Source organism: Chaetodon trifascialis, chromosome 2 (assembly GCF_039877785.1).
Source record: "Chaetodon trifascialis isolate fChaTrf1 chromosome 2, fChaTrf1.hap1, whole genome shotgun sequence".
NCBI lineage: Eukaryota > Metazoa > Chordata > Actinopteri > Chaetodontiformes > Chaetodontidae > Chaetodon > Chaetodon trifascialis.
Genome location: NC_092057.1, coordinates 21,127,610 through 21,146,400, shown reverse-complemented (window position 1 = coordinate 21,146,400; position 18,791 = coordinate 21,127,610). Strand labels below are relative to the sequence as shown.

General features: G+C 43.6%; 2 protein-coding genes across 3 annotated transcripts; both read left to right on the top strand.

Annotated features, from left to right (window-relative positions):
• Positions 1-954: 954 nt before the first annotated feature.
• On the top strand, positions 955-1,681 carry rln3b (relaxin 3b). Its single transcript, XM_070986287.1, has 2 exons — positions 955-1,171; positions 1,285-1,681. Exons 1-2 carry the CDS (start codon positions 997-999, stop codon positions 1,563-1,565), a joined length of 456 nt encoding a protein of 151 aa, XP_070842388.1. The 5' UTR covers positions 955-996; the 3' UTR covers positions 1,566-1,681.
• A 758-nt stretch (positions 1,682-2,439) lies between these two features.
• tnpo2b (transportin 2b) lies at positions 2,440-13,418 on the top strand. Of its 2 annotated transcripts, XM_070979803.1 has the most exons (24): positions 2,440-2,621; positions 3,364-3,463; positions 3,689-3,764; positions 3,870-4,019; positions 4,257-4,363; positions 4,481-4,614; positions 4,745-4,826; positions 5,302-5,424; positions 5,529-5,647; positions 5,746-5,806; positions 5,908-6,079; positions 6,246-6,398; positions 6,813-7,038; positions 7,132-7,303; positions 7,419-7,613; positions 7,756-7,914; positions 8,237-8,324; positions 8,425-8,523; positions 8,611-8,706; positions 8,878-8,953; positions 9,503-9,602; positions 9,715-9,789; positions 11,541-11,670; positions 11,761-13,418. In XM_070979803.1, the coding sequence occupies exons 2-23, from the start codon at positions 3,365-3,367 to the stop codon at positions 11,646-11,648; spliced, it is 2,670 nt and encodes an 889-aa protein (XP_070835904.1). In that variant the 5' UTR covers positions 2,440-2,621; position 3,364; the 3' UTR covers positions 11,649-11,670; positions 11,761-13,418. The 2 variants fall into 2 exon arrangements, with proteins under 2 accessions (XP_070835904.1, XP_070835894.1); XM_070979793.1 differs by having other exon boundaries at positions 2,495-2,621; positions 8,425-8,706.
• The last annotated feature ends 5,373 nt before the right edge of the window (positions 13,419-18,791 follow it).

Here is an 18,791-nt window from a genome sequence, read left to right as displayed (position 1 = left end):
CTCTGAATGTCAAACAGATAGATGGAAAATCAGAATCAGAGCCCGAACTGGCTTTTTGGAAGGAATTTGACTCCGGCTATTCATTGCTCTTAAAGTAACTGCTAGCACAGGAACAGACATACAGCAAAGAACAATGACAGGTCATTAAAGATAGAGAATAATGAATGGTCACGATTATATTTATGTGTGTGTGTGTGTGTGTGTGTGTGTGTGTGTGTGTGTGTGTGTGTGTGTGTGTGTGTGTGTGTGTGTGTGTGTGTAGTGCAAAGAAGTATTGGCTGTTGAATGAACATGTGTATACTGTGTGGGATGGAGGATTATTTGCAGATGATGGGATTATCCGTGGTATTTTGTATAATTGATGGAATGTGGTGTCATGAGTGTCATCCGTTTCACAAAAAAATGTTGCTGCCACGTCTTATCTCTGCTCCCTCTATAGGCTCATATGAATAATTAATATGTACAACATTCAGAAGTTCACAATTGATTTGAGTCACTGCAGGATCACTCATTGGCCTCTGAAATCTCTCTGCAGTGTTAATTGGTGTACTTGTGTGTGACGCAAGAAAACATATAGTCCCCTTGTTATCATTGGGGTGAATGGATAGTGCTCTCCATCCAATGCATGGCAAAGCAGACAATGAGATGGAGATTATGCTGGTGACACACAACACAACGCAGCCCAACTGATGTAAGGGACAGAAAGGCCAAGAAAAGGTCACAGGTGATGAGATACCCAAGAGCTCTGTTGACATCGCCTCTGGCATCATTTGCTACTTAATCACAACTTTTCTTTTTCCCTATGTGCATTGTTTTCCCTAAAGGTCTCCAGTCTTATCTCTGGGTATGACAAAGACAGGAGGTGAGTTGAGGTCCTTGTCTGAGATGCTGAGGTCTATATAAGATAGGGGTTGTCCAGTCAGAAACACAAACTGAACAGACACCTCAAGCAGTTTCCAGCCTTTGAGACACTGAGGGCATATTTTCTCTCTCACCATGTGGAAGGCAGCACTCTTGACCCTGTGCTTGTTGGTGGCATTGGTAGACAGGGTGCGGTCCAATGATGATCACCCTTCATTCTATGGGGTGAAACTGTGCGGAAGAGAGTTCATACGAGCTGTCATCTTTACCTGCGGCGGTTCTCGTTGGAGGAGAAGTGTGGGAGACTTAGGTAAGAACGCGTGCGTGTATGAGAATATAGATACAAGTTTACCTTTTATGATGTGCCACATTTTCCTTGGTTCAAGATGTAATATTACAAGATTTACCCTTGCTTTTTATCAGCTCTTATTGGAGAAGAGGCTTTCAACCAATGGAACACAAATCCCATTACTGAACTTACCAGCAAGCAGGATCCTGCAGCGTCCCAAGCATGGAGAGATCAAGCATCAAATGTGGCATCTGTGGCTGCTGGATTCAGCCGCTCGGCTCGCTTGCCAATCTCAAACGAGGTGCTGGAGGCTCTACGGAGTGCAGATAGGAAAGGACGAGATGTAGTGGTCGGACTCTCCAACGCCTGCTGCAAGTGGGGCTGTAGCAAGAGTGAAATCAGTTCTCTGTGCTGAACCATGTTTGTTAAATACATGCTACTCTCTACTTTTTTCTGATGTGACTCCTTCATTTCTTCACAGTTAGAATTCTAAATAATCCACATCCCATCCAACTCACCATCCATGTGACTGTTGATACAGGAATGTGTTTGTGTATCCAAAACTGTTTCACTGACTGATCTGTTTAATAAAGTACTGTGTATTTGGTATGAAGGTCTCTGTTCCTCTAACAAAAAAGATACTAAAATGATGTTTCATGGTGTTAGCGCACTTCCACTTTTTTTTCAAACTCTAGTTTCAAAAATAGTTTTGACAAGGATTTCGAAATGAAAGGAAGTGGCGATGAACTTATTTACAAAGCGCTGAAATCCAGCAGAGCAAAGCTGCAACATGTTGCCTCTGTGGAGCTTCTGTTGTTGGACTTTAGTTGTTTATTTCAGTATGTTCATGGGTAATTCTTCATCCTACTAACAGAGATAAATTATCCCAGCCATACTGACACATTGTCATAAAAACTGAGCTTCACAGTAGTAGTCAGCCTAATGTTAAATCTACTGGTGTTCATGATATTGTGTCCACGCCCTGTATCCGTTCATACAGATCAGTTACACAGCAACATGCTGGAGGAATTTGAAGCTGACGCCATCTGGTGGTCAGAAATGAAGCACATCATAAAACGATGCATAAAACATGTCTGTTCATAGAACGACAAGTATGTCATGCATTTTATTACTTAACGCAATTGTAAGACAACAGCAACCACTGATACATGGTGTGTACGATATAGGTTGTAAACTCAGTATCTTAACTGTTAGCTAAGAAACACAGTTACCTTGCGCACAGTCTTTCACTACGGAAGCCGAATACGATCAAACGGATCACCCGGCTTGATTGCAAGGCATGCAATCTCTGTCACATACCAGCTAACACAGCAACCGCACAGATCCACTGAGATCAGAAGTTTGTATTTAGCTACGCAGATCGCAGTCATATTTTATTTAATGTTAGTTGTTACAGCGTAGCTGCATTTTTGTCTATAGAAATATAGATCTACCGCATCGGAGTGACCAGGTAAAACCTTTCGCGGTACTTTCAAGATGATGCTAGCTAGCCATGCTAGTGGTAGCTGCCGGGGTTGATATGCGACTGCTCTGTTATGACTATTAATGCGCTGCATTTGCGCCGTCGTTGTTGCTTTGATTAGAAACACTGCTTGACAGCGCAACAGGGCGTCCCGGTCGTTGCCGTAAGATATTGTTTTACAGCTGTTTATTGTGTGTATCTTGTATGTGTTAAGTATCGTAGCGATGCTAAGCTAGCTTGCTATCTGTATCAGGCAGACATTTGCGCCTGTACCGTCTGGGCCTAATGTGGAAAAGGCTGGTTAGATCGCGGTTGATACTTGGTTTTGCTACTTGTTCATGCAATTGTAACTTAATGAAGACTACTGCGTAATGGTCCGGTTGGCTTTCAAGAAGCCAGAAACGGGTATGTTCATAAACATTAACGCTTTCATGGCAGTGTTTTGCTCAAGTGTAGTCTCACTTACAATGAATGTAGAATTCTGTCTATGGATAAGATTCACGTAGCTAATTGTGCGGTAGCTGTATAGCAAACGCTAATATTTCATTAACTGTTGCTATTAGTAACGGCAGCCATCACATTCTGTTCGTTAGCTCCATCAGTAATCGTTACTGCGTAGCTCATGCTGCTTCTACGTGATTTGAGTAGCAACGTTTTGGAGTGCTGAGGTCACAGGTGGGGCTGTGCGTGTAGTTCCTAAACAGATAATGTGTGTTGTTGCGTGCTGTAGGATGGAGTGGCAGCCAGATGAACAGGGTCTGCAGCAAGTGCTTCAACTACTCAAGGACTCCCAGTCACCAGACACAGCAACACAGAGAGCTGTGCAAGAAGTATCCTTATGTCTGAGTGTGTGTGTTTGATAGATATTGAGAGAACAAGGTGTGACATTTTGCTTCTTCCATGAGTGCTTTTGTACCAAAGTGGATGACAGAGAAACTGACGGGGTGTGTTGTCATGCGCATCTGGCTTGTCAAACAGGAACACAACGTATTGGAAGGTGTGTGAGCTTTTGCTCTGTGTGTTTGGATGGTTGATCTCCTTAACAGAGTCTGCAGAAACTGGAGCAACTCAACCAGTTTCCAGATTTCAACAACTATCTCATCTTTGTCCTCACGAGCCTCAAATCCGAGGGTATGTACGTGCACGTCTAAAATGACCCCTGCAAATATTTCTGTTGCTGTTTCCCATTTTTAAAATGTATTCATATTCTGCCTCTCTGCTGCTTTCCTTTTAAAGATGAGCCCACTCGCTCTCTGAGCGGTCTGATCCTGAAGAACAATGTTAAGGCTCACTACCAAAACTTCCCTCCCAATGTGGCTGACTTTATCAAACGAGAATGCCTCAACAACATCGGAGACCCTTCACCGCTTATCAGAGCGACGATCGGTGGGTGTTTGAGTGAGAAAGACAAAGCTGCTGTTGGCTGCGCTTTCTAGCTGGTGTGAGTCAGACTGCTCTGTAGGTGGTTAAATTTTTGCAGGTGATGTGGCTGTGTGGGAGCCAGCGCTGCATTTTCAAGATGTTTTGCATGAGTGAATGCGATGATGAGTTAAGTTATTAGTTACTTGTGAATTTTAAGGCCTGATTCATTTTCATGTAACCTTTTTATTTTCTGCCATAAAGGTATCCTGATCACGACCATAGCCTCTAAAGGAGAGCTGCAGACCTGGCCGGAACTGTTGCCTCAGCTCTGCAATCTGCTCAACTCAGAGGACTATAACACCTGCGAGGTCAGGCTCACCTGCGTGCACGCAGAAATACCTTTTTAATGTTAATGTGATACGTAGATTTATATCTGTTGCTTTTGTCCTCATCACTCTTTCTTTCTGACTTTCTCTGCTTTTCAGGGTTCCTTTGGGGCGTTGCAAAAGATCTGCGAGGATTCCTCAGAGTTGTTGGACAGTGATGCCCTGAACAGACCTCTCAACATCATGATCCCCAAATTCCTACAGTTTTTCAAGCACTGCAGCCCCAAGATCAGGTCAGTAAAGGGCCAGTCTTCTGCTTTCTCACTGTCTCTGCCGGCACTTTGTCTCTCCTCCTCAGCTTTTCCACTGTGACTCTCCCTGTTAAAATCCTCGTTATAGATCCCACTTGCTTGTCTCTCACAGGTCCCATGCTATAGCGTGTGTGAACCAGTTCATCATTGGTCGAGCTCAAGCTCTAATGGATAACATTGATACCTTCATTGAGGTGAGCACCTTGGAATTATGTCATGGTTTCATTTCTGTTTTTTAAAGATGTACCATCATCCCATTTTACTTATAAGACTCAGCTTTTGGCCCTCTCAGAGCTGCGCTATGGAACAATGCATCTGTCTGTTAAAGATGTTGTTTTTTACTGATCTTTGTTAGGGATAAGTTCCATATTTCAACTTGATTAACTCTATCTGGCTTTATCTACTGTAAGCTGTGTTTGTGCAGTAGTTGGTATCTGCTACTTGAGATGAGGCAATGCAGGAAGTTGCCTATAATGTAGAAGAGGAGAGATTATTTACTGAACCCTGAAACCCTGTTCGAGTCAATGTCAAGAGATGAATGTGGCACAACAGATTAAAGTGCATGTTGTGCGGAGGTTGCTTCTATTAACTCTCTCAATCTATTTCTGCCCCATTTCTTGCCTCCCCTTCTCTCCCACCCCCTTTCTGTCCTTGCCTATCCCTCCTCAGAGTCTGTTTGCGCTGGCTGGTGATGAGGACAGTGAAGTGCGAAAGAACGTGTGCAGGGCTTTGGTCATGCTGCTGGAAGTCCGCATTGACCGCCTCATCCCACACATGCACAGCATCATCCAGGTGAGGGTGGGACTTGATCTCACAGACCATATAAAACAGACAGCACGTGGTGTTCCCTTCGTTCTTCCTCGTCATCATCAGCACCACTTCTTGTCTGTCACCAGTACATGCTGCAGCGGACACAGGACCCAGATGAGAACGTGGCTCTGGAGGCCTGTGAGTTCTGGCTAACTCTGGCTGAACAGCCCATCTGTAAAGAGGCCCTGTCTGGCCACTTGGTCCAGTAAGTGCTCACATGCCAACATGTTGTTGGACCTTAAAATCAAGTGTTGTATGAATTTCATCTGTGTAGTAATGTGGTTGTTTCTCTCTTTTTTTCAGACTGATTCCTATCCTGGTGAATGGGATGAAATACTCTGAGATTGACATTATTCTTCTCAAGGTGAGCCCCCGTCCCCCCGGATAAACCACATATTCCTCGTACAGACCTCCTGCCTTACCTGTGTTCATTCTGCGTTCCCCTTTCTCTCTGATGTTCTCCAGGGCGATGTTGAAGAGGATGAGGCGGTTCCTGACAGCGAGCAAGACATCAAGCCTCGCTTCCACAAGTCCCGCACTGTCACTCTGCAGCATGAAGGAGGGGAGGGCGAGGAGGGGGAGGACATCGATGAAGACGAGGACGATGATGACGATACGCTGTCTGACTGGAACCTAAGTAAGTTCCAGGCAGACGGGCAGGGCTCGCTTTCTTGGACTTTAAACAATGTTTTTTTGAGCAAGGCCTTACTGTTTTGAGTTTTGTGTAGTTTTCCAAACCATAACAGAGAGCATTATTGCAGTTTCAAAGTTATGTGATGCTGATGCTGATTTTCCCCCTTCAGGAAAGTGTTCGGCCGCGGCTCTGGACGTTCTTGCCAATGTCTTTCGCGAGGAGCTGCTTCCACATCTCCTGCCCCTGCTCAAAGGCCTGCTTTTCCACCCTGACTGGGTCATCAAAGAGTCTGGCATCCTAGTGCTGGGAGCTATTGCTGAGGGTGAGACACAGTACCTACTATTAAAATACAGTACAGTATATATGAAGAGACAGTGGTAAAGGAACTATTTCCTGGACCTTTAAGGTGTTCTGTAATTGTTGAATATGTCTTATATTTTTTTGTATGATATGAAGAACAGAACTTTTTCTCATTTTCACCACAGTGATGAACAAATAGTTTTATAGGTGCATTGTATGCTGATTAGGTTCTATTGGGACAGAGCCAAGCTAGCTTTCCCCCTGTTTCTTGTGTCTATGCTATGCTAAGCTAACAAACTGCTAGTTGTAGCTTTATATTACATGTGCAGATGTGAAAATAGTATCTTCTCACTCTTGGCGAGAAAGCAAATACATTTATTTCCCAAAATGTTGCACTTTTCCTTCTAAAGTGTGTACAATTGTTTTGTCCCTCCAGGCTGTATGCAGGGCATGGTACCTTACTTGCCTGAGCTCATCCCCCACCTCATCCAGTGTTTGTGCGACAAGAAGGCCCTGGTGCGCTCCATCGCCTGCTGGACCCTCAGCCGCTACGCCCACTGGGTGGTCAGCCAGCCCCCTGACGCTCACCTCAAACCGCTCATGACTGAGCTGCTCAAACGTATCCTGGATGGCAATAAGAGGGTACAGGAAGCTGCATGCAGGTACAGCTCTCAGTTCTTCCATGTGTTCTCCTCGCCTGTGTTTTTTCACTTTCTGCTCATACATTCCTCTAACGCGTCTTGTTTCTCCTGCAGCGCGTTTGCCACCTTGGAGGAGGAGGCGTGTACGGAGCTGGTGCCTTACCTGAGCTTCATCCTGGACACGCTGGTTTTTGCTTTTGGGAAGTACCAACATAAGAACCTGCTCATCCTCTATGACGCTATAGGAACACTGGCGGACTCTGTGGGCCACCATCTCAACCAGCCTGTGAGCACAAAATGCACACACACACTGCCATGTTTTGTGTATCACGTATTGAATTGTTCTATTGTGCTAAAAGAACAAGTGAATCACAGGCTGAACACACACGCTGGTTTTTTAGGAATACATACAGAAGCTGATGCCACCGCTGATAGCCAAGTGGAACGAGCTGAAGGATGAAGATAAAGATCTGTTTCCTCTGCTCGAGTGTCTGTCGTCTGTAGCCACGGCACTGCAGAGCGGCTTCCTCCCATACTGTGAGCCCGTCTACCAGCGATGCGTCACCCTGGTCCAGAAGACACTGGCTCAGGCCATGGTGAGCCACACACGCTTGCTCGCTCACGTGGACTTTACTGTTTATGTTTCTGCAGCTTTCCATAAATGACACTTAATCCCACTTTCATCCCACTGTCCACCGTTTCTCTCCACTTTCTCTTCGCTGTGTGTGTGTGTATCAGATGTACAGTCAGCAGCCAGACCAGTACGAAGCACCTGACAAGGACTTCATGATCGTGGCCCTGGATCTCTTAAGTGGTTTGGCTGAGGGACTTGGGGGACACGTGGACACACTTGTGGCCCGCAGTAACATCATGACTCTGCTTTTCCAGTGCATGCAGGTGAGGAGAGCCCCCTGTGTGTGTGTTCATGCACTGTTTGTAATGTTATCTCAGTGATAGAAGTCCCCCTACAGTCTTATCTGGGCTGTATTTGTTAATGCTGATGCAAACTGAACATTTCATTAGTGCCGCCTTTCATTACATGTATTCAACTGATGAACTACAGGGTGGCTTTTATTGTGAAGCAGTCACAGGAAGTGCACTGTATTTGCCACAGATTTTAGCCACAGTGAGCCGCTAGGTGTGCCACAGGACAGCTTTTCAGGTCTGTCAACGGTGTGTGTTCACATTTCTCTCTGTCTCTCTGTCTCTTTTGTCCCAGGATACGATGCCTGAAGTAAGACAGAGTTCATTTGCTCTACTGGGCGACTTGACCAAGGCCTGCTTCCCTCATGTCAAACCATGTATTGGTAATTATCTCATTATGTCTTTCTCACAAACACTCATACAGCACACAACACACCCTTTTTCATATGTCTAATATGATGATGACATTTGTGTGTCCTGCAGCTGAATTCATGCCAATCCTCGGGACAAATCTGAACCCAGAGTTCATCTCTGTCTGCAATAATGCTACCTGGGCCATAGGAGAGATCTGCATGCAGATGGGTGAGCTGCAGCACATCTGTTTCCACGCTCCTGCTCTTGAATATGAGATTTATTGTCCTGATGTGTGTGTCTGCCTTTATTTATCAGGAGTGGAGATGCAGCCGTACATCGCTATGGTTCTGAACCAGCTGGTTGAAATTATTAATCGACCCAACACCCCCAAGACCCTGCTGGAGAACACTGGTATGATGAATACGCAGATATTTTTTAGACTTGTTTTTTTAGACAGATGTTTGTAGTTATATGCTTGGACTGACTTGAAAATCAGAGCAGATTACAGTCAAAAAGGCATTAGCTGGTCACATGGGAGAAACTGGTACACATTAGTTTAACAGTGATCCTTTCCTTTACCAGCAATCACCATCGGCCGGCTGGGCTATGTGTGTCCTCAGGAGGTTGCTGCCATGCTGCCGCAGTTTATCCGACCTTGGTGAGCGGCCTTGTAATCTCTTTTTCTGTGCATTTCATTCCCCAGCGCCATGACATTTCTGTGGTGTTATTTGATTAACAACATGTGCACATACACAGGCAGCAATGGCAGCTGTATTATATCACACGTAGCACAGCACTGTGGTCTGACCACAGCTCATGGTATCCATCCTCTTTCTCCTCTCTTTCCATTCTGCACATCATTACGTTAGCTTATCGGGACTTGGAAGACACATTTGTTCATTTTTCTCCCCTCATCAGAGGATTCTCTGTTCAGATTTTTCTCATTTTTTCCTCTTTGCATTTTTGTCTGATCACATTGCTGCAGAGCACAATCAGAGATTTTAAAGGCTGCAGTGTTGACATTCTTTAAATACATCCTTGGAATGATTGGAATCGGCGAGTAGTGCGACTGAAACGCTGCAGCCTGAGTCTGCTCAAGCTTTGAGTATGACATGTTCTCTCGTCAACAAGATAAGAGAGTTGAATTCTTAGCAGTGACAGCTTCAAGTTGAACAGCTGCTAACTGGTTAATAATTGCATGCTGCAGGTGCACATCTCTGCGGAACATCAGAGACAATGAGGAGAAAGACTCTGCCTTCCGCGGGATTTGCATGATGATTGGTGTGAACCCAGGAGGCGTGGTGCAGGTGAGACGCTGTACACTGCAGGCTTCAAGTCCATGCTGTTCGAGTCTGTAATCGGTTGCAAAGTCGCAGATGTTTTAAGACTCGTCTCTGCTCTTCCTCTGCATTTGCTCAGGACTTCATCTTCTTCTGTGACGCAGTGGCCTCGTGGGTGAATCCTAAAGACGATTTGAGAGACATGTTCTACAAGGTGAGTGGCTCGATCAGGGTTAGGAACAAAGTCGGGGTCATATTGAGGAGCAAGTTCTTGTGTTTACACGAGCAGTCCCATCCAGAGGCTGATTTTAATTCACCGTGATGAGACTCTCGCATTCTTCATTCCCCTCTCCCCCCGCTGTGTGAGTCACTGCGAGGGACCTCGAGCGAAGCAGAGTGTACTCGTCTCACTTTTCTGCTGTGAAGCTCGGCAGCACAGACACTGCTCTTGTACTGCGGAGAAAGGAAGTGAACACACTCCCCCTCAGGAGTTGCCATATAAATGCCAAAATGCTCTGCATGCAAATTTTGAGTCAAATTCGCTGCAAAATCCACTCATGCATGTACAATAATGGAGGATTTCTGTAATGCTTCTCTAATATTCCTGTTGGGAAATTTAACCAGTGTGTTGACAGCCGGGGGAATTCATTGTCGGCCAAATGAATCCGGTGAACAAGCCTGTTCTGTGTCTCTGTGTCTGTTTGAGTTGACAGTGACTCACATGTTCACAGAGTTCGTGGCACTTTATTTTCCTAAAATGAGGAAAATATACACTCACTCTTCTCTTGCTGCTCTGTGATGAGACGTGCTCTGGTTTGGTTGCAGCAGTTAGTCCCGCTTCTTGACACCATCAGCATTTTGAAGCAACACATTTTGAAGCCACAAAATGCTGCCAGCGTGGCAATTAAACACTGGGAACATTTGGAAAGCACTGTGGGTATGATGCATATCAAATTTACTCTGTGTTTGAGGCTTAGAATATACTTACAGTCCATGGCTGGGGGGCCAGGACAAACACTTGCAGTAGGGGCCCTTATTTGACCCCCATCTCCCACTCTGTGTGCATTGTATATGTAGTTTTTCGCTTGAACTTATGAAATAAATGTTGATTGCACAGTGTAATGGCTGCAGAATAATGACGCTGTCAGCATTAAGACTGGTTCCCTATGAGCCTTGCTTGCACTCTGTCACAGGTACGCTCACCTGGGAAAAAGAACGCTGGATTTCAGGCTGGCTGGGTAGATCGACTTATTCATATGAAAATGATCAAACATAATACGTTATCACCATCTGTCTTACAAGTTCTTTAATTTTGTAAAAGCATAAAATAACCCAATATCTACATATCATAGGAAAACAAAGTGGTGCGTTTCTCTTTGTGACAGCAGCGTCTACACTAATAGCACATGGAAATATTTTAGGGGGAAAAGCTGTCTGTTTCCAGTTTAATAAAGTCTACATGTCGATGAGAGTGTTGGCATAACAAAGAGAGATAATATGTCAGTTTAAAAATATCTTAATGCTGCTCTGCAGAATCTGCACAATATGAGCTAAACTGTCAAAGGTCATGAAACTAGATTTTGACACCATCCACAAGACAGGGCTGGACAGGGCCTGCGTTAGCTGATGCTGTACTTCAGTGGTCAAAATTCAATAGCATAACAAAAACACCTGATTAGCACTGAATGTGGGGCTTTTGAGGACCCTGAAGTCAAGGGGCCTTTGCCTGGCCTTGTTGCAGTCAGTTAAACATTCAGGACTCCGTTGCTTTTATGAGACCTGGTTTTGATATAAGAACAATTAGGGAGCTGTTGAAGGATCACATGGTTGAAGAAGCAGTTATCAGCTCCCAGCCTTAGCTGTAAAAGCGGTAATCTGTGGCCCGACTGCTAAGGAGGTTTAAGATGACTTGAGGGTGTGCCTGAAATTCACGTCTCCCCTTCTGTCCTCTGCCGCGTCCTGCAGATCCTGCACGGGTTTAAGGAGCAGGTTGGGGAAGAGAACTGGCAGCAGTTCTCAGAGCAGTTCCCCCCACTGCTGAAGGAGAGACTGGCAGCCTGCTACGGCGTTTAGATCCTCTACACCCACCCAAGAGGTAAGCCCACACACATCATGTTTAAACCTCCAATCAAAGGTCTCTGAATGTCTTCGCTGAAGTTAACGTCTCTGTGTCCGCTCTCCTTAGGTGAGCCAGCAGGAGGAGGGTGAATGGGAAACTCATCCATCTGTGTATTGCACTGCCCAGATCTGGGGGGAGGGAGAGGGACGCTATTGGCCGCTCCCCCTGACGGACGGCCCCCACGCCCTATGTGTTTGTCCATAGAGGGAGGGTGGGCGGGTGGGAGGGAGGGACAGAGGGACACCTCTAGATTAACTAGGCAGGGACCCGACACAGAAAAACTAACTGGTAGGGACAGCTAGAGAGGGACAGAGAGAAGGACATGGAGGAGAGATGGAGGGACAGACAAGTTGGGAAAGAGGGAGGCAGGCAAAGAGACCAGCACAAAGAAAGTTCAGGGAAAGCAAGGGAGGGAAATCAGTAGCAAAGCAGGGAAAAAGAGCGACAGAAAGGTCTGTTACTTGGCTGGGTGGACAGGGACAGTTGAGATTTTAATGGGATTCTTAAACTTAAGAGTAACAAATAGCCTGACCGACCGACCGACCGACAGACAGACCAACGTACACAGACTCACACATACACTTGCACATGCTGTACATGCAGTACATGGAACTGACTGTGGGTGGCACTATTATTTAGACTTTTTGAGACCTACTACATGTAGTTAGGGACAAACAGGCAGGTGTCTAAACTCTGTTCATTTTCTGGGTGATATCTTTCTTTTTCCGGGGAATAGGATTCAATATAAATTACTTCATCTGTAGTCACTGAATTCTACTTAACTGTAAGATAGTCTTGCTACTCGCATCCGTGTTTCCTACCTTCATTTTTGACCAGAGTGCTGCTTCACAGAGCTATCCATCTATCAGACATATTCCTGTCAGATTTTCTACCTGATCAGAAGAGAGAAGAAGAAAAAATAAGAGCAAGTGTCTTTCCTTGTGGCTTCACAGAAACCATTCCTGTAGGAAGGGAGGATTAGGGCTAACACATTTGTTTTCTCACCAGAGGGGATGAAATCATTGAAAGAAATCACATCCTTAGTTGTCTCTTTGAGATTTGTGTGTGTATGTGTGTATGTGTGTGTTTGTGCGTGTGCGCGTGTGTGCATGTGCAGTTTGTAAATCTTTACTTCGGCATTCTGTGTTAACAGTGTGTGAAATGTATTGTTTTTGATATGGTACCGAGCTAAAACTTGACTCCCACTGCAATGTCCTTGGCACCTGTTAACTGTGACCAAGTGTTTGTGTTTGTGTGTGTGCGTGCGTGCGTGCGTGCGTGCAAGGGTGAGTGTATTTGTTTCTGTCTACATTCGTACTGATATCCATTTGATGCCATATTGATATCTTAAGTAAAACAGTGATTGGCAGTGTCATTGTGATCTTTATAATGTTTTAAAAATGGTCCATATTCTCTTTTTTTTGTCTTTTTTTTTTTGCTGCTACTGAGAAGTTTTGTTTCTATAGTGGACTTAAATTCGCACAATTAACGCAAAAAAATATTTGAATTAATGCTATTTTCAGTGACTGTTGTTTTTGCACTTTTTATTTTATTTTATTTGACCTTTTTTCTTTTTGTATGGACATTTTTTTAACCTCACCCATATGATATGTCTTGACCCTAATGTCAGTGTTTGTCATACTGTGTTGCACTGTGAAATTAAGTGTCTTTGACTGGCAAAAATATCACAATACTAAATGGCAAATAAAAACAACTTTGTGAAACTGGGACTAATCCGCACTTTTACAATGACTAACTTTGCCATATTGCTGAGGTGTGTGTGTACGTGTGTGAGATCCTGCATGTGTGGGAGATCCTGCATGAATAGGCGCGCATGAGTACTGTACCTTTTTTGCCTGTGAGCATGTATTGGATAGTTAGACGCCGTTCATGTGATGTGTGCACAGTAGGGGTGCAAATTGATATTTGTGTGGAAGGGTTTGTAGCCTGCCCCAGCCTACTTTGTGTGCATGTTCTGTGTCTGTTTTCACTGTGTGTGTGCGTGTGAGAGTGTGTGTGTGCAGTGGTGTATGTTTGACGTATATTTCAGAGTAATACGACGGCCCTTTACACACCAACACACCACCTCAATTCACAATGAGAGCACAGTATACTTAAAAAAAAACAGCTAGGACACTGCCAAAGAGCCACTGAAATTTAAAAACCGACAATAAGTAGAGACGAGCTGCTATTTAAATACTCAATATGAGCATCATAATGATGTAAACATGTAAGTACCGAAGGGCTTTCAATTAATCATGATTCAAGATTTTGCCAGCAAAACTGATTACAGGGATCTATATTTTTTCATTGATATTCTGCCAGTGTTTTCCGGGCCATAGATATTTGGAAATAGATGTTGGCACTTGATTTGACCTAGACTGTGACCACTGAGATAATCAAATCAATCATTAATCGCTTAAATAAAAGACAATCTGAACCCCAGTCTAGTTCCACTTCCACGGTCTCTTAGTTCAAAGCTTGTACAAGAAAATGTTTTTTGGTTGTTTGTTCATTATGGCTGTTTTTTTTTTGTTTTGTTTTTTGTGTAACAAATGTTTTTAGTTTCATGAACAGTTGTATCTGAAAGGTCAGTGTACATTTTCTTCAGATGATGCTGTAGTACTGAGTTTGCAGGAAAGAAAAGGTGTGACAGCTTTTCATAGGTGCAAAGACGATGGGAACAAAGAAGGGATGAAATGAGATGAAGGAATGTCTTTTTTTTTCTAAATTCTGTTTATATAATAAAGAGCATGACATTGGTGCAATTTGGCGGAAAGACTGGTACCTTTTGTGTTCCTGTGGGTTACATTCGCCAGGCGGGTCCCCTTTCTCTGAAGGCGGGAATGGAAATAAGGTGCTTTGAGTCGACGATATAATTCAGTTTATGTGTGTAAAAAATTCTGGATTCCTGAAATAAACCATGTTGTGCATGCTCAAGGCTGGATGTTAGAGTGGCCAGTCTGGTGTCTTCTGTGAGAAAAAAGACGAGTTGGGGTGTGATGTACCTGTACAAACAGTAATAATAAATCCAGGCCTCATGGTTAAAGCTACAGTAAAAGTCAGAGTTGCATCCTGGCTCTGTGTATGTCTGTAAGTAGAAACCCCTTTGAATGACCAAGTTTATTCCACGCAGACAAAACACACTTGATATTCCAGAGGTTTCAGCTGGAGACAGGGTTTGTGTGTGTGTGTGAGTGAGAGAGAGAAACACTGTAAATCTCTACACATGCTCAGCAGCGACTCACTGATCACCTTCATCTACATGTTAAACTACATGATGCATGATGTGACTGTGTTTTCTTCCAAAACCAGCTCCAGCAGGTTCTCTCATTTCCAGTTCCAGATGTCAGAATGCGGCCAGATCACCTCCACGGGAACTCTGGACTGATAAAACAGCTCAAGGTGTGTGTGTTTGTGCATGAGAGGTGTAAGAGAAGATGGTCAGAGTCCAACAATTTCATAAAGCAGCTTTGGCAGAGTTTCAGTGTGGTAAACTCTAATGTGAAGAGTCAAACAGATCAGCTATTTCTTACCTCTTTAACCCCACATTCACATGATCAGACCTCAAAATACAGCCACCTGTAGTGTAGAGGTCATTGAGTCAATACAAGTGGTGTCTGTGGGCATTTTTTAGTTTAACAACATTGGCTTTATGCCCTTGTTAATTACTTCACCACCAATCTGGCAGTGGTGGAAAGGAATAAAAGAAAAAAGAGAATCGACTGCTTTTGACTGCTACTAATCTTGCAGTTTATTGTCTGTTACAACAGACAACAGTCTAATGATTAATGTTAATGAATGTAGAGGATACTGAACAACGGAAACTGATGCAGTGCAGTACAATCCCAGTCATCCTTTCACCTTCTATGAACTTGTTATTTTTATGCATTCAGGAAGTGACCAGTACAGACTGTGTTTGATGAGAATTGGTTACTCTTTGACAGTGTTACATGCTAATGACCATTTTCATTTTAAAATGCAACAATGTTTTGTTGTGTTGTGTGTTTTGTGTGATGTGTGATTCTGAGGCCATGTGAGTTAAGATTTTTTGCAAATTGAAACCAGTAATGTAAGTAATTGTAAAATACTGTAATTCAGTAGAGTCAGAGCCATTTTGTCAGTCTGCTACAGACTTCTGAAATCCATGACATGCCGATGAACCATCACAGAATGTTGAGGTTCAGTTTACACAGGTCAGGCTGGAACATCAAGACACACTATGACATTTCCTCCAATACTATGACATCACACTATAATGCATTGCAATAATTAATGACATTACACTATATTATGACATTTCTTTGACATATTGTACTATACAATGACATATCACAGTCTGAAATATAGGATGCAATGACATCACACTGTACTATGACATACAACCCCGATTCCAAAAAAGCTGTGATGCTGTTTAAAACAAAAATCAAACAGAATGTGATCATTTGCTAATCTTTTTTGACATATGCTCAAGCAAACAAGTACAAAGACAATACATTTTATGTTTGACCTCATCAGCTTCATTGATTTTTGTAAATATATGTCTATTCTGGGGCTGCACGGTGGCGCAGCAGGCAGTGCGCATGCCTCACAGCAAGAAGGTCGCAGGTTCGATTCCTGGGTCGGGCCCTCCCGTGCATGCGTGGGTTCTTTCCGGCTTCCTCCCACAGACCAAAAACATGCTCATTAGGTTGATTGGTGACTCTAAATTGCCTCTAGGTGTGAGTGTGAGTGTGAATGGTTGTGTGTATGTGCCCTGCGATCGGCGGGCGACCGGTCCAGGGTGTACCCCGCCTCTCGCCCGTTGACAGCCGAGATAGGCTCTGGCCCCCCTGCGACCCCGAAAGGGATAAGCGGCATAAAAAATGGATGGATGGATATGTTTATTCTGAATTTGATGCAGCAACATTTTTCAAACACATTGGTTCAGGAGCAACTAAAGACTGGGAAAGATGTGGAAACCTCCAGAAACACCTGTTTGGAACATTCCACAGGTAAACAGGTTCATTGGTAACAGGTGATAGTATCATGACTGGGTATGAAAGGGGCATCCTGGAAAGGCTCAGTCATTCACAAGCGAGGATGGAGTGAGGTTCACCACTTTGTGAACACATGATTGGATAAAAGATATTACTACATGGACTCTGGGGCTCTTTGTAAAACTGTTGTTGTAAAACAGTCCATTTGCAAATGACTGCATTCTGTTTCATCAAGTTTTACAGAGTCTCGCCTTTTTTGGAATTGAGGGTGAATAGTAAATCGTACTCCCCACTTCCCTTGACAAATTTCACCTTAGGCGCTCCCTTAAATGCTAAGATGCTTTGTGAATGACTTTCATCTTTACCAGAATTTAGTCTTAACTACAAGGGGAAATTCTTAGAAAACATCATCCCTCCAAGAATTTTGTCACTATGAGCAGCTCTTTGCTCTATGGCCCCAGTCATCAGGACTGAGCATTGAGGACTCAACTCAATTTGTCCAGGGATAGAATTTTTCTAAGCAGATGCTGTGGGGGCTGGACTTTCAAAAAAGAAACAAAAAACAAACAAACAAACAAACAAAAAAAAGAAATGTTTTTAGGCATAATTATGTCATTATTGCTAAATATTTTCATTTTTTTAATCAAATTAATCTAATTTTTATGAACATACTCTGAAAATCACATTATATGTGTCATTATTTCTTTTTTGAATGAATATATTTCATCTCTGAGATAGCTTACTATATACATTATATAAGATGGTACTACAACAGCACAGTCTTCTGCGGACATGTGACATCATCTGTGAGGTATCCATAATGTCACAGTGATGTCACAGGCTGACATAACCCCTACCCCTGCCCGTATAGATAGAGATAGCAGTCATTGTCTCCATCCCATTACATCATTATAACACCCCTGTATTGACGTCATGACACATGATGCAGTGGGTGAGTTTTTGGTCATTATAAAATGACCAACTGTGACAAAAAAAATGTGCATCTGATACAAACATTGTTTGAAAGCAGCCAATGTTTGAAGAGATAAAAAGTTTAAGATCATGCCTGCATGCTTTTACTGCGCACGTCTCTGTTTTGTATCTTAACCCGAACAGGCTTTTCCTGTTCTGTTGGCATTCTTATTTGGCCTTTTGTTCACATCCCAGCAAATGTGCTGCTGTTGTCTGAGAAAGGCCGACACTTCCTGAATGGCACTCCTGATGGCCAAAGATGACTATATGTGATGATATGAATCTATCTATCTATCTATCTATCTATCTATCTATCTATCTATCTATCTATCTATCTATCTATCTATCTATCTATCTATCTATCTATCTATCTATCTATCTATCTATCTATCTATCTGTGAGTGTGTGTGTGTGTGTGTGTGTGTGTGTGTGTGTGTGTGGTCACTGTGCCTTCATCATTTTGTTAGTGCATGGATGATATGCAGTGTAAATTTTGCAGTGTTTATGTACACTGCCGTAATTACACTGCTTCATCCAGTGACATTACTCATGTACGACTCAGCAAGTTTGCATCTCTAACATATTCCCTCAGCTGAGTCACTATCGCTCATAAAGAATATTGTCAGGAAAAGAATTAGTGAGAGGGTGGCACTTTTTATAGCCACTTTAAATTCTAAACTCTGAACACGTTAAGTGTGCAGCATAGGTTATCATGGTGATTTTGCCAGGTTAAAAGACAGCAAACTTTGTGACACTGAAAACTCTGCCTTTAGGCTCAACATACCTCGCTAACCCATTAATCTCCCTTCATGGTGCACCGCTCAGACGCACAGAATATGTTGCCCAGAATGAAGGAGTGGCGCGTCTTAGAAACATAATTATCGTTCATCATGGTTTGTGTGGGGCTGCACGGTGGCGCAGCAGGTAGTGTGCGTGCCTCACAGCAAGAAGGTTGCCGGTTCGATCCCCGGGTCAGACGGGGCCTTTCTGTGTGAAGTTTGCATGTTCTTCCCGTGCATGCGTGGGTTCTCTCCGGGTACTCCGGCTTCCTCCCACAGACCAAAAACATGCTCATTAGGTTGATTGATGACTCTAAATTGTCCGTAGGTGTGAGTGTGAGTGTGAATGTTTGTTTGTCCTTGTATG

Excerpts from the sequence above, each read along its gene's own strand:
- rln3b (XM_070986287.1), top strand. The coding sequence starts at position 997 with ATGTGGAAGGCAGCACTCTTGACCCTGTGCTTGTTGGTGGCATTGGTA. Across the intron at positions 1,172-1,284 it reads GAGAAGTGTGGGAGACTTAG|CTCTTATTGGAGAAGAGGCT; the intron begins GTAAGAACGCGT and ends GCTTTTTATCAG.
- tnpo2b (XM_070979793.1), top strand. The coding sequence starts at position 3,365 with ATGGAGTGGCAGCCAGATGAACAGGGTCTGCAGCAAGTGCTTCAACTA. Across the intron at positions 5,425-5,528 it reads ACATGCACAGCATCATCCAG|TACATGCTGCAGCGGACACA; the intron begins GTGAGGGTGGGA and ends GTCTGTCACCAG. Across the intron at positions 9,603-9,714 it reads ACCCAGGAGGCGTGGTGCAG|GACTTCATCTTCTTCTGTGA; the intron begins GTGAGACGCTGT and ends GCATTTGCTCAG.